Genomic DNA, 15,007 nt, shown 5'->3' with positions numbered 1-15,007 from the left:
GTGAGCGCCACCCTTACCCGACACCCACAGGCCTACGGCTTCTTTTCTGCCCTCCGGGGGGGGTTTCAGGCGCCTAAAAAATTTACGTCCTCTCCAGCAGCCAAATGCTATGAGAGTCTGGAGCAGGAAATTCACAGAACCGACTTTGGCACTTCCCCTTTGACGGTGCATAGGGAAAAGAGCGAGGAGTAGAGGAGGAAGGAGGGGCACGGGCCAAGGGAGTGGAAGGCTAGTCCACCAGCTGTCCGGCACTGACTGTGGGATGAAGAGGAAACATGGGAAGAAGACGACCAAAGAAGGAGAGGCTGAAGCTAATCTGTGTCAGCAGAGAAATCCAAACAGAGTGGACGTTGATCAGCTGTGAGATGGAAGGAGACTGAAAGCGAGAAAATACTCCTCTATATCAAACGGAGCCAGAACAAGTCGGGGTCGGTGCCAACTGGCGTTCTCCCTGCCTCCTGATCAGGCAGCCTCTCCGTCTCACAGAGAGCCGGCCATCTGTCACTACATTCTCTTCGCAAACACTCACACAAACACAAAAGAGAGGCTTCACGTCATTCAACATTTGTTCCCATCTTCATTAAATCATTAACCAACAAAGAACTGTCTGGACTTCATTTATATCTGTTAACGTAGGCAACCAGCAACATTACCATCTACAACCAGGTGTGGGTCGGAGTCACCTCTGACCACTGGTTGGATATTTGTCAGCTGATTGTAATAACATTCAGTGATGTCAGTCCTGCATCACTGGGGGGATTTTGGATTTTGGAATAGTTTTTAAGAATTTCATGATTCCACAACCATAATCGATACTTCTTATGGATTCCATTTCTGAACGATTAACCTTCTGGATTGTCACAAGTCGGAGTCTGTAACCTTTAACACTTTTATGACAGGAAAAAATTCATAGAAAACAGCAAACTAAACGATTGCAGTAGGACCTTTAAAGTACTGCAGTAATACTAAAGATTTTTTTACAGAAGTACAAAAGGAAATACTGACATATATATATATTAAGGGTGTGTATTGGCACAAAATGTTGCTAATTTCCTCGTCAACTTTGCATCTGATAATAAGGAATAAAACGTTGACCTTTGACCTGCCGCAATATGAAAGTAGTTTTTCTTTTATGCACAGAAATAATATGCATACATTATTCACACACAGGGTCATTAACATGCACTGAAAAACCCGCTAACGCACGGTCACACTGGAGCTGTCACTACATCAGCGGCCACTAACTGTGCTGACAGGACCATGAATCATTCAGCAGAACCCACTGGAGCTGCAGCAGTAATCAAACCATCACTCCTTCATTCCAGCTGCGATGAAAAGGCAGAAAACACAACATATGGTCCTGTTTCTGAGAGTGTGATTTGTGTTTATGCTTTTCTCACTGTGCACCCCCCCTCCCAATCCCCCTCCCCCGGCCCCTCCTCTCCTGTAATTTGCTCTGCAGAAAAAAAGACACGCGAGCAAAGCAGCTTAACGCCTGTAGGTGGAGCAGCAGCAGAGGGTCAATGACACGGCCACCTGCTCGTGCACTACTGTAGGCGTAAATACAGCGCACGTCATGACTACGAGAGGGTTTTGAGAGAAATCAAACCCAAACACTGTGCAGCTCAAATCTGCCCCCTTTGACCCGTCTGAGGCAAAAGAATGAGCAGAGGATCAATAAAGACTGAGGGGAGTGATGAAAGGGCGGCAGCACGGGTGAAGGAGGGGAGGAAGGAGGGAAGGAGGGGAGGAAGGAGGGGAGGAGGGGAGGTGAGATTACACTTCTTCTGTAGTTAAGTCAAAATCTGATGATTGGACGTCAAGACAGAGTGCTGAGTTAGTGACTTTGCTCTTTTTCTTCTCCTCTAACTCTGAGCCGCTCTGAGACAACGCTCCCCAGAGGAAATGGATAACTGGGTCCATCTGTCTCACACACACAGACACACACACACTTACACACTGGGGAGTACTAAAGGCAGGGAGTGTCCCTGAATGACCCAGATTTAAACTCTAGCTCAGCAGCGTGCAGAGCCTCCACCCTGCTGTAGTGTCCATTAGCAAATCCCTGACTCCTGACCGTTTGAGGGACGCTGTGAGGTGGTTGACCTCTGACAATCCCTGTGCAGGAAGCAGCTAAGAGGATTGTCCTCTGTGACACCATAGGGCCGGGTTTGAGTGGTTGAAATGATGATGTACTAAATTTAGCACGAACTATTTCTATTTTACTCTTATAGTTCCAGGGTCTGGAACTGTTTCCTTATGACTCCCATTCCCCCAGTAACGTGCACAGAAATCCTGACGTTGATGCTGCGACACATTGATGATGTTTCCCCATCAATGGCAACAGCACTTACCACTCCTCCACCACATGCCCCCAAAATACAAAACAAGACAGAGAAGAACATCCAAAGGAACCCAGACAACTCTGCTTCCAGACATGACTGATGGAACTGATGGATCTTTTCTTTTCTCCTAATGCAGCGAACCAGTTAGGAGAAGCAGAAGAGATTTCTCTCTAAATTAAATCCAGAACCTTTCAATGCTCTAATTTGCCAAACAAAATAAATGAGGCAGTGCACACTGGTGATAATAACCACAACAAACACCAGGAGGGGCGGTCTTTAAAATAAATATTTCAATCTGAATTCGTCAAAGAGAATTGTAAAGATGGCTTGGAAACATGTGACCAGGGAATATATTTAGACGTGCAGAAATGAAAACACACATCAGACAGATGGCTGGTCCTCGCGTCTCACACTTGGTTTCCTTCATGTAGACTCCACTTCATCACTGTGGTACAGATGCTTTACATCACACAGCATGAATTCATCTGCAGGGACATAAAGGCCGGCTCGGTCAAGTTGGCCTGTGTTTCTATTCTGGGCACATGGATGACTTATTTAAACCACCGACTCCTGTGACGTCAACTCTGCTCACAACATCCCAGCATCTGCTACGAGCAGACTCTCAGTCTGAGCTGCTCGTAGCCCTGGTCGTGTTTTACACGTTCGACAGGGACCGTTACATCCAGACACTCCCTAACACTATCGAGGGTGCGGAGTTAGTCGAGGGGTGGCGGGGGTGGGGGGGTGGACAGGGCAGCAGCAGGCAGCTAAAATATTCAAATATGTCTCAGACATTCGTATGGTGAGAGCAACAAATATTTAAATATATTTATAATGAAATAAAAAGATATTACATTGAAAATTCCACTACATAAAAAAACTTTTTTATTCCTTAAATTCCTTGGCAAAAACAACCATTTAGAGCCTGCACTGAGCACAAATAACTAGATGTTTGTCACAAAAACAGAAAGTTAGTCAAAAACAAAGCCAAGTAAGAAGTTGAAAATTCAGCTGGAAATAAAGATGAAATAAATTAAAAGATAACTAAAAGTAAGCTAAATAAATTATAAATTAAAAGATAACTAAAAGTAAGCCTGATATAGCCTAGGATTATGGCCAAATATCAGACAAAAGATGAGAAAATTATGACTAAATTACATTTATCTAAAAATGTAGGGAACAGATTAAAAGTTATCCCAGAAATATGGAGTAAATTTATATTTATTAATGAGTTTAGGCCAGGAAGTTAATCAGTGGGGAGAACACAGACGACTGCGTGTGAAAGTAACACTTTTTTCATGGTCTTTATTTTGGCAGTTTGTGCTGCAGCAGAATCATGTGGTGCAGTGATCAGGAAGACAGCGCTCCAGAGACCACAGTGTCTGAAGCTGACTGTTCTAGCATGATCTTAATGCCTGGGTGAGTGACTGAGTCAACCCTGTGTGTGTCTGTGTGTGTGTGTGTGTGTGTGTTGCTATGGTATCCTAGGTGTAGGATTGGATTCCCCACAGAGAACACGCTCGCTGCTTCCTACAAGGCCAGAAGCACGGCCTCCTGGGACGTGGACTGATGGCAGTTAAAGCTGTGTCACTGAAAGACCTGGACTAGAGGTCGGACCACAGCTGGACCACATCTGTCTGACCTCGCCTCAAATGATCTAACACTCAATAAGCACCCACCCACCCAAAAAACAAAGTGCAAATTAAAACAACCAGGCACAAAAATGCTATAAATATAGCTAGCTGTTAGCAAAACTAGCTTAAAGTTAACCCAAATAAGAATATTAAATAAACAACTTATTTTTCATTTCATCAAAATTAAGCTAAACAGATGCAAGAAAACTAATCATGAGGTGTTAACTCTTCAGTAGCTACAGGTTAACATAACATTTTAGCCAGAATACATCAAAAAGTCGCCCCTAGGAAATACTTTTGAACTTCGATTAGTTAAAGTAAGCTAAGGTAACCAAACCTCAGGTGATATCTCACTGATTCTGCCCTTAAAGTATCTAAAAAAAATCAAAATAAAACAGCTAATAAACAATGTTGTTGTGTTTGTATAATATTAGTGAATAAATCCATTAACATCCCAGGTTTAAATGGTTAATTCCTCCAAATCCCTCAGTCCACTTAGAACCTGAAATGGGACAAAGTCCAGTTTCCCCGTCACGGCCGCTGAGACTGACCCTGGAGTAGATCCAACCCTCCTGCTGCCCTGCATCTGCTGCTCCACCGCTAATGGCCTGACTGGGATTAACATGCACTGAATAACAAATGTAATTAAATCTCCCTGAGACTTCACCAGGGCACAGGCCACAAAACGACAACCAGTGTGAACAAACAAGAGGTTGTGAGTCGATGAAGGCTGAGAGGAGGTAGAGAAAGGGAGATTTTAACCTGAGGACAGAAGGTAAGGCGCAACAAGAGGGTGAGGCGGTACCTGCTAGTTTCCAGTAGACTCGTCTGGCTACGTGGGTGTGAATAATTCAGTCTTAAAGTTAAATACCAAGACGCCTGCATCTGTTTCGCTCATCTCTTCTCGTCTATAACTATTTTGGTCATGTTTTAGCATTTTTTAATACCTATTTTTGGGACACGTACCACTCATTAGACACCAGCTAACAGTTCTCTAGCTAATTTAACCAAATCCGAAGATAACATCCACTGACTCACCTGCTTCCAGTTGTCGAAAATGATGACTTTGCTGTCCTCGTCGTCCACGGTCACCGAGCACTCGTAGCCCTCACCTGTAAGAACGCAACAGCACACAGTGTCAAACTCAATCACAGCCAAAGCCACAGTGTTCTGGTGAATGTAAATATCTGAAAGTGACTGGTTTTAACAGCATCCTGATCTTCTTGCCTCCGCCTCTGAATCAGTTTCAACAATTGAGCTCTGACTCCTGATTAGTTCTGTAGGTGGAGCACAGTCTATACCATTTACATCGTGCACAGCCTCTTGGTAATGAAAGACGTGTCACTGGACAAATGCTGCCTGGCACATTGATGGCTTTTTAATAGCTACTGGACAAAGACGGAGGTCTGAAGGTCAAGATATACAGGCTGCTCTCCTGAAATCAATTCCAACCGTGTTGTCCTGCAGCCATCGAGTGACAAGGACCGCTGTATAAATACACGTCTTTACACTGAAATAAACAAAAGTTCAACTTCAATAATTCATTATATTTTTTTTTCATACACTGGACCTTTACATTAATAAAACAGCTCAGACCCACAATGCTACTTTACACAGAACTGATGTGTAATTTAATGGAAGTCAAGCTTGTTCAATAACTATTAGTCTATTTTATATCACTAGTGTAGCCGTGGCGCCTGTTCTCAGTCCTTCAGTGTCTAGAACCGTTTATTGTTCAGTGGAGATGTATTGATTATTATTCCACTCAGCTCCAGTTTATTTCAGGTTTATTGTTTACACATAGCTAGTAGATTAAACAGAAAATAAGACTTTTTCACAGCTGACTGTTGGTAGTATTCTTAGTAAGTTATGTTTTTAATTAAATTGTAACTATTTTTCTTTTATAAATCAAATTTTTCCCAGTGCTGATAATGTATTCCTTTTTATTGGCTAACTTTAGCTGCTGTTTTTGTGTGCTAGCGCTTGCTATGCTAATCGTAATTATCCTTTTGCTATGTTGCTGAAATAATTAATTAACTGTGACAAGTTACTCTATACTTAGCTGTTACCTGTAGTAAATATTTATTATCATATCTAAGCTAATAAAAAATGGCTATCTGGAGGTAGTCGAAGCTAGGAGGAGAATTTATTTCGATTAGCATTTAGCCTTTCCCGGGCTAATTCGAGGTAAGCTGTTTTAGCTTCGCCAGCTAATAATCACTTATCCGGATAAATATTTAGTTGTGTACATATTCTTTAAGTACTACAAGTATTTATAACAGACTAAACTTAAACTTATCCGTAAAACTCACATTCCACCTGCGTAGTGCACGGCTCTACATCAGCACAGGCTAACGTTGCGCTGTGGGACTGTGGGTAAGTCAGCTTCACTGTCCCGCGGTGACACTGAGCTATTGATTGGAGCTGGACTCTTACAGACCAGAGCTGATTATCTCTGCTGATTGTGGCGTCTGGGTGCTGATTGCAGAAAGTGTTGAGTGATGCTCCAAAAAGTTTCTTCTAAATTTACTTTAAGTCATTGTAAACAGCAAACACTCTCCAAGTATTTCACTGGGCTCAACTCCACTCAGCTCACAGTGGGCTGAGAGGTGGCAAATAAATGGGTTTCATGTGGGCCACAAATAATGATACTAACACAAGCTGCCCAGAGGAGTCCATGCCCTCCTTGGACTTATGTAACCAACCATTATTATTATTATTATTATTATTATTATTATTATTATTATTATTATTATTACCACATGCTTGTGTCTCTGAGTCTACAGAGAGGGATCTGTCCGACTGCCCGGCCAGAGCCAAGGCCAGCGACGACTTGCCAACGCCGTTCTGCCCCAAAAGTACTATCCTCAATGCGCCGCCACGGCTCTGGTACGCCGACTGGTTGGCGGCCGACTGGCTGAAGGAATCGTCCCGAGACACTCCTGTGTCACTGATGGGCAGCGTGGCCGGTTCATCCAAGCCCGGGATCCAATCGCAGTCCTCTGATACGGCCTCTTCCCGCCGGAGCTGGTGTTTGACAGGCAGTGGCGTGCTCCCTCGTCGTAGAGGAGGCGCAGTGGTGAGAAACATACTGTACTGGAATGAAAGGGTCAAAGGTCGAAGGTGAATGAACTGCAGTGGTTAACAACCCTTAAAGAAACCAACAAACTGTGTTCCAATTATTATAGTTCCAGCAATAAAGAGAAAAAAAACTTCATCTAATTGTAGAATTATCTGGATTATTCACGATTTATTGTGATTGATTTCAATCAATTTCAGTTTCAAATGCATTGTATATAAATATATATATCTATATCCAGTGTATATACTGGGTTTGGGGTCTGGTGGTCCTTTAAGACCCAGTCTTCACACTCATATATGTTACCTGTTAATCTGTTAATTAATAGAATGTCACATTATGACACTCTGGGTCGTCAGGTCTGTTGCAGGCGTCAGATTTTAAACTGATTCTCAACATGGACCTTCTCCACATTCATCTACTATAGAATGTGTGTGTGTGTGTGCAGAAACGGGAGGTGATAATAATGTAGGTGAGACAGATAAGTGGTGGTGTGAGAGAGAGCCGCTGATGAGGACGCAGCGTGTCAACAGGAGAAACCTGCCGGTGGTGGAGTGTTGGTGTCAGATGGAGATGAAGCAGTGGTGGCAGGTGGAGCAGCGGCGACAACAAACGGCAGCAGACGAGAGATCCCGTTTAACGGGAGTGCGAAAGGAAAAAGGAGGAAGAGGAGGAGGAAGAGGAGGAGTTTTGTTCATAGACAAAGAAGCAGAACAGAGGAGCAGAGGAGATGAGGCTGCAGCATTGTGAAACAAGGGCAGGAACGCTGTGGTCGGCTATTTATACACTGCAGTGTCTACTGTACGCCATGTGTTCACTATAGGAATCCACACAGAAATGGGCCAAAAACCCAAAGAGGGTTTAATGAAAAGAAGATGAAAAAATAAAAAGACAAAACAAATGTGTGTATGTGTCTGTTCCTGCTATAGCTACTATACTTTTTTTTTTTTTTTTTTAAGAAAATACTCTTGTGTGGACACCTTGTCCTGGTGTGGACTCACTGTGTGAATGAATGTTCTTTTGTGACTGATGATTGAGTTTGGTGTTTGGATTAGAATTCGGGTCAGATTAAGGCTAGTGTTTAAGGATTAAGATTACACACACAAAAATAATTGTGTGTGTGTGTGTATTGTTTTGGCCACAATAGTACCAGTGCATGTGCATTAGTGTGCAGCCACAGCAGGTCAGCCATGAACTAATCTCATCAATATTTATAAAGCAATTAATCTGCCTGCAGTGACACCTCTGGGCAAATGTGCAACAACATCTGCCTGGAGAAGTTAAGTACAGTATTGACAGTGGTATAAAATGGGATTGACGCAGTAATAGGAGCACATTAAAATAAACAGCAATTAAACTGCACATTACCAGAGGGTGCAGTCTGTTTAATTAGTGGAAATACAAATCGATTCTTCACTAAAGCCGTGACGATAACTCAAACCTGGAGGATATGAATCCAACAAGGTTACACTGATGGACTGAGTTTAATGAGTCTATTATGTTAAAATATGTATACATTTGTTTATATTAGCTGAACCTAATGAACTGGTTAAGTCTTAAATACAGTGTAGGAACACGGCCAGTGTTTTGTTGGGGGCGTTGTACGACAGGGGAGTAGTTAGTGAATTGTATAGTAATAAAGTGGCAGAAAAAAAATCAAGTATGTTAAAATATTCATGAACAGTTGAGTATTGAACTGCTTAAAAAGCAGCTGCAGATTTCATCAGGCTGCAGCGAAAAATGACATGAAAGGTCTGAGATGGAGGGGGAAAAAAAAAAGATTTTCAGAATCCAGGGTTAGACCACGGCTGAAATGAATCATCTCCAAAAAGTCAGCCATTTAGGTTAAAGTAGTATAAGTATAAAGTATAAATATAAGTGAAGGTGGAGGTGAGTCACAGACCAGCAAAAGTAGCCCCCCCCCCACAAAAAACTGCAGACTAAGAACTGCAGTAAAACAACTAAATACACTTACAGTGAAGACAGCTGCAACCTACAGGTGAATTAAATAGTTTAAAGACTATAAAAAGTAACAAAAACATTATTTTAGAATAAAGCTAGAAAAACAAACAATAACCATTACAATATGGCAAAAAAAAAAGTTAGGAATCAAAAGCTGAACTTTTAGAATCGAAACAAAAACCAACAGTGACTGCTAAATGGTACGCTAGACGCCAGCTAACTGTTAGCCTACAGGGGCCAAAGAGCAAATCGTCCAACGTCATTGGATATTGTATTTTATAGATGAACGTAAGTGGTTGACGCAGTTTAATTTAGTTAGTTGAGGGAGCGCTAATCAATTAATGGTTGTCTTTTTTTGTCAGCTGTGGTGACGTCAGCCTTAAAGACAGAAACAGGAAACTGTGTGTGCCTGAATGTCAGGGGTTAATCACCAGGCTGTGGAAAAACTAGGACACACACACACACGTGTGCAGCACAATACAAAACGAATACAACAGGCTGTGTTTTTATTCTCCCGCATCCACGGCCAAACTACACCACCGTTACACACAGACCCGTGGTCCCTGGTGAACGGCCGACTGTTGGAGGCCATGTTTGCTGTGAGATACAAGCAGAGGAACGGTTTGACTCTACAGACGGAGTGGGAAATAATTAATGACGGTTCAACACCAACACACACACAGACAGAACAAGACCAGAGAGTAGAGGTAAACTTTTAGCTCCTACAGTACAACCTACTGATACACACAAATACTGCAGTATTTAATTATAAACTCATCATGTTTTTGACGCTGCTGGGGGAGAAAAAAACTCAACAATAATATGAAAGAGTTAAAGCAAAATAATTTAAATGTTATTATTTTTTATGGGGCAACACACACACGTACTGCACCCTGGGGTAAATTCACAGTAGATGTGATCAAGAAATGCAGCAGTAAAACTATCATGACAGACACAGGGTTAAAAAAAAAACATATTTAGCTTTAAACTCTAACTTAATAGAGCTGGAAATAATCTAACAAAGTAACGATGAGAAATCTGAGTTGAACTACACACACACACACACACACATAACTCTGCATGTGTGAAAATCCACCACTAGCAGCAGTGGGACTGTAAACTCCAGGGTGTGTGTGTGTGTACTGGTGTTCCTGCACTAATGGGGTCGAGAGGTCACTGTTACTGACGGAGCTGGTGGTTCTACAGTGAGACTGTGGGTTTGAATCCAGCATCATGGTTTACAAGTTGTGAAATAAACTGTTATGAATCACAAAAAAAGTCTATATCAGAATACACTACTCATTTGTTCTACGTACACGTACTTGTACTGCAACAGGGAGTATTCAAACTCCACATTTCACTCCTAACTCCCACACGGACCACCTTTTATTTAAGACCACCAATATTCAACCTCAGATTATTAGCTTGTGAACATAGGGTTGGTTAAGGTGAGGGTCGGTGTTCCTCCTACTGGTTAATTTAATAAGCATTCTTACTGTAGTCAAAAATTAATTACTAAAGGAGAACATTGACTTTTCTGCTCCCTTCAGAACGACCAGGTCGATCAGTCATTATTCAAACCCTGTCATTAAGGCAGAACCTCGTTTCCAAGTCAAGACTAAGAAGTGAAGAAATAAAAAACCTCTGTGGTCAAACAGAAGTCAGAACTGACCGGACCTCACACACACACACACACACCCACTGACCAAGTCCCCTCTAGTCTGAGTCAGGATTAAGATTAGGATTACAGTTCAGTTAACAGAAGGGTTCCTGATAGAGAGGCTGTGGTTCAGACCAGGATAACCAGCATCAGCTGTGACCATGTGTTTATTATGGTATGGATGTGTATGAGCCTGGGAAGAGGAGGAGGAGCAGGAGAAGGAGGAAGAGCAGGAGTATTTCTGATCTGTTCCAATTTTGAGAACCTTTTGGAATTTTATTTACCGCTCTGAGCAGCGTATGTCAGGGTAGAGGTTGGAGTGAGAGTTAGTTCTGGTTCTGTTAGATCAGATGAAGGTTCCAGGGATTTACACAGTCTGAGAGTGTCCCCATAACCACAGAAAGACATGTGTGTGTGTCTGTGTGAGCCATTGTGCTGAGGTGTAGTAGAGTGAGGTGTGTGTGTGTGTGTGTTCTTACCTGGTCAGCCATGGTTATCAATAAATCTTCTTCTTTATGGAACAAAGTGCTGTAGTTTCTCTTCCTCCTTCAGGTCAGCGGTGCAGGCAGCAGACCCGGCTTCATCATCACCATCATCATCATCAGTTACACAGGACAATAGAGGCGCACTACATTTCATGTACCGTAGTGTTTGCGTTGAGGTCTCCCTGTGACTCCCGTGCGTAAAAATCCACCCCGTGCCTGACTGGGGAGAGCCGGGGCGCGGCGTGTGGAGACCTGGGATAGGCGCTGTGAGGAAGGTGCAGTGATGAAGATGAAGAAGAGGTTACACCTGCGACTATGCGTGGAGCAGAAGCGGACTTCCTACAGGGAGGAGAGGACAGAGACGGAGCAGCAGTGCGCGTCTCCACCTTCTGTCTTTCTGTTGTTGTGCCATCCTCCGGCAACGACTGCAGCCTTTCCAGCCATACCTTCCTCTAAATACCTGTCTCTCTCTCTCTCTCTTTACCGCGCGCTCTCTCGCGCGTACTCTCTCTCTCTTTCTCTCCTTCAAGGAAAGTGAGGAAACTAGTGGGAGGGTTCGCGTCCTTAAGTAGGGGGGAGGTGGAAGTGAAGGAGATGTTGGTGAAATTATTTCCTTCTCCTGTTTTCTCATTCTTTTACCAACGCGCACAGATTCAGTGCCTTTTGTCTGACAAAGCTTTACAATTTCCCCGCTGTATCCTATTCCAGTTCTTACGGTAAACCATTGTTTTCAGAGGTCGCTGTTACCTAATGTCACCGCTAGAGGTAGACAAAGAGACAGTTAAACGATTCTATCGAGTTTTTTATTACCAACTATTTTACCACATTTTTAAAATATTTTTTAATCACATTCGACATCTATAACCACTATTATCATTAACAAATATTTTTTTAAAGATTGTTGTTTTAAAGTAATAACTGAAAACATAAATCACTTTGTCAGGATTTAGACAAACGGAAGTATCTTATACTAATAAATATCTTATACTACAAATTTTATTCTTAAACTCGATAGAACCTTGGTCACAAAAAAGAGGAAAAAGTCACGGAAGTATAGAACTTATCTACAGGAGTAAAATCTTAAGTAGGTAACAACAGCGCCCCCACAGTGAATGTGACTGTAGCGCGCCGACATGATAAATGGTTCACTGCAATCTGCTGTGGGGAACAGTTTTTCAGGTACTGAAAGAAATATGGGGAGAATTTGGAACCTTTTTCTTTTTCTGTTGAGAAATGACTTCCTAAACTTCCTACAAAAACTCTCCACAGAACTCCCTGACAGAGCCTCCAATCACCGCTCAGCACCAGAGTCACTCAGACAGACCTGTGAATCTGAACTGAATGTTCACAGCCTGATAAAAGTCCTTTCTGTTTCCATCAACTGTCTCTAGACGTGGGATTCAAACCTTCAACCTTTTACAGTTTTCCCAGCGACTGAACACTGGCTGACAGAACCCATCACAGCAAACAGAACCTGGAAACATCCTAAAATCCATTTTAGAGCAGAGATAAACGTGCATAAAATCATTTGATGAAATAATACCACAGGTTTGTTCCCAGCACGAGGGGCGCTGCCTCCACGGGGGACATTATCACTGTTCATGTACGAGACAACAACAAGCACGACAAGCTCGTGACACGGAGCTAAGCTGCCTGAAAACCCCTGTCTGAATTCAATGTCATCTCACTAACTGTGGAGGAGGGGGAGTTTGGGGGGGCATAATAGATGTTGACTTGTTTTGTTCTGTTCTTGAAAGCAGAGAACAAGTGCTTATTAAAACCCTGACGTGACACAGAGAGACCAACGCCTGCAAAGAGAAAATTACTTCCTTAGAAGCACAGACCGTCTACCAAAAGGTTTAATATCACAATCTAGAGGACGTCCTGTGTCATTACACCGGCCGTGAGCCTCTGATCCAAGCGACCCAGGAAGGAGTAATTGGATTTTTCTTTTTTTCAGTGGTCAGATGATTCACACCAACCCACGAATCACTTTTCATTTCTGCTTATTTTCTTATATATATATAATCCTCCATCCAACATATATTTAATCTAGTTTCAGTTCCAAGTTCCTCCAAACACATCCCTCCTTTCTTCTCTGCAGCTCAGACCTCCAGGTTCTCTCCAGGTTCTCTCTCACCCACACCCTACTCTCATTGATTTCTCATGGGAACATGTGTCTGACCTCATCTGTCAAAAACTGTTCATCATCATCATGAGCTATACAGGAGGTCGGAGTTAACCCGTGACGAGGCCGCTCCGTCACCTTGAACTCAGTACATAACAGTCCTGCTCCAAACCTCCATCAGCATACGTTCTCCATCGAGGTCATCATGAAAATATAATATTTATATTTCATCTCAAGAGACCTCAATAAATACCAGTGGTGTCATCTCTGATCTACTGCCTGACATCTCCCATAATGCACTGCAGCACTCTTCTGAGCTATAAGAGGCCAGGGTGTTGTTAATAGCAGAGTGTAGGCAGTTTCCCCCCTTTTTTTCCCATTTTTGTCAATACCTTCCTGGGGTTAATGAGCTCTCTTATCTCCGTCATCTGTCTGCGCTGTGATCCACTCACACAGGCCAAGACTCCGACGTCCTGCCGAGACCTAATTACGTCTACAGATTAGTGAAAGCTTAATATATAAGTCACGCTCAGCGGGGCCCACAGAGAGGTCCCTGCCCGTTTTCATTCAGGGTGTATTTTTAGACCCTGTTAGTCTGGATGTGTGGTGTACAGATGTACAGCCGGAGATCTGCTCAGAACCTCCGTATGTGCTCCAGCAGATGGTTCTCAACTGAAAAGACTGCTGCGCCTTCTTATCGTCTAGATCAGCCGCGGTATTGATCTGAGCGTGACACCATGAACGCCATTTAGCAGCCGGAGCTGAAAAGACCTGCCATTCAATGTCGGTTACCAACAGCATTAATTCCTGGGAGAAACTCTGGAAAATTCCACAGACTACTGAGCAGATGGGCGCACAAGTGAAGGAAAGATGTGAGTCAGTTCCTCTAAACTAAAGCAAAACGATGAGGAAAACGATTGAACAACAGTCACCGAGAAGCAAATATTCATCGTCATATTTCCTCTATTTCTAGCAGTAGTAGTCATTCTCCTAACTCACAGTACAGGTATCGACCCCCCCAAGTCCTATGGCGCCATCCAGGAGAGACACGCCCCACACTTTGAGAAGCACAGATCTATAAGTCTTGATACTCTCTATATCCCAGTACCACTGTTTACAAACTGACGTGAGTATAAGTTTTATTTGTATACTCGCCGATACTACGTGTACTATTTCAGAGTACTATCAAAAATCTTTATGTATTAAATATATTTATTCAAACTAAGCGTAAAAAAATAAAAAGCCAGCTGAACAGAAAGTGAGCAAGTTACTTTAACTATCTCAACTATTTCTACGTTTGTGCCAGTCCAGCAGGGGGAGCAGGACCGATACGCCAGCGTCGCAGACGATTATGTTCTAACCGCTTATGAAAAACAGAGGGCAGCAGAGCTCTGAGCTGACGCATTGCCGGCCGTGACAAGAGGAAGTAGAGCGGTGGGTTCCAACACGGGGCCAGACACACCAGCAGAATGGCCGTCAGCGACGACACCTCCCACCACAGAGAAACCCCAGTTTGGGACTCAGTTGGAGACGTCGTGTCTTTAGGTGAAGCTACAGAGCTGACGTGAGGAGACAGGACGTTGACAAATTCAAGCACATAATAAGGGAACCAGCTGGTAGCGAAAACGAGCGTGGAGCCAATTAGCAGAGCTGTAGCTTTCCTGTTACGACGATCAGCGGCCAGTGACCTCCTGCCACCCGGCAGGGGGGAGGC

The 15,007-nt window shown here is 43.1% G+C and overlaps 2 protein-coding genes across 3 annotated transcripts in view; both read right to left on the bottom strand.

The window, feature by feature from the left end:
* Positions 1-12,157, bottom strand: part of rem2 (RAS (RAD and GEM)-like GTP binding 2) — a 24,247-nt gene extending 12,090 nt beyond the window's left edge. The window contains exons 1-3 of one of the 2 annotated variants that reach the window (XM_025066101.1): positions 11,160-12,157; positions 6,739-7,075; positions 5,018-5,091 (exon numbers count right to left, since the gene is read on the bottom strand). In XM_025066101.1, the coding sequence (XP_024921869.1) occupies positions 5,018-5,091; positions 6,739-7,075; positions 11,160-11,171 (423 nt within the window). In that variant the 5' untranslated portion in view covers positions 11,172-12,157. The remainder of the gene's footprint in view (positions 1-5,017; positions 5,092-6,738; positions 7,076-11,159) is intronic. The other variant, XM_008334215.3, reaches the window with a different exon arrangement.
* A 2,427-nt stretch (positions 12,158-14,584) lies between these two features.
* Positions 14,585-15,007, bottom strand: part of si:ch211-119o8.4 (C-C chemokine receptor type 10) — a 2,142-nt gene continuing 1,719 nt past the window's right edge. Inside the window, exon 3 of the mRNA XM_025052429.1 lies at positions 14,585-14,782. Within this exon, the coding sequence (XP_024908197.1) occupies positions 14,585-14,782 (198 nt within the window). The remainder of the gene's footprint in view (positions 14,783-15,007) is intronic.

This window comes from Cynoglossus semilaevis, chromosome 20 (genome assembly GCF_000523025.1).
Source record: "Cynoglossus semilaevis isolate Cse_v1.0 chromosome 20, Cse_v1.0, whole genome shotgun sequence".
Taxonomy (NCBI): Eukaryota; Metazoa; Chordata; class Actinopteri; order Pleuronectiformes; family Cynoglossidae; genus Cynoglossus; species Cynoglossus semilaevis.
The sequence above is the reverse complement of the archived record's forward strand: the minus strand, read 5'-3'. Positions and strand labels throughout refer to the sequence as shown.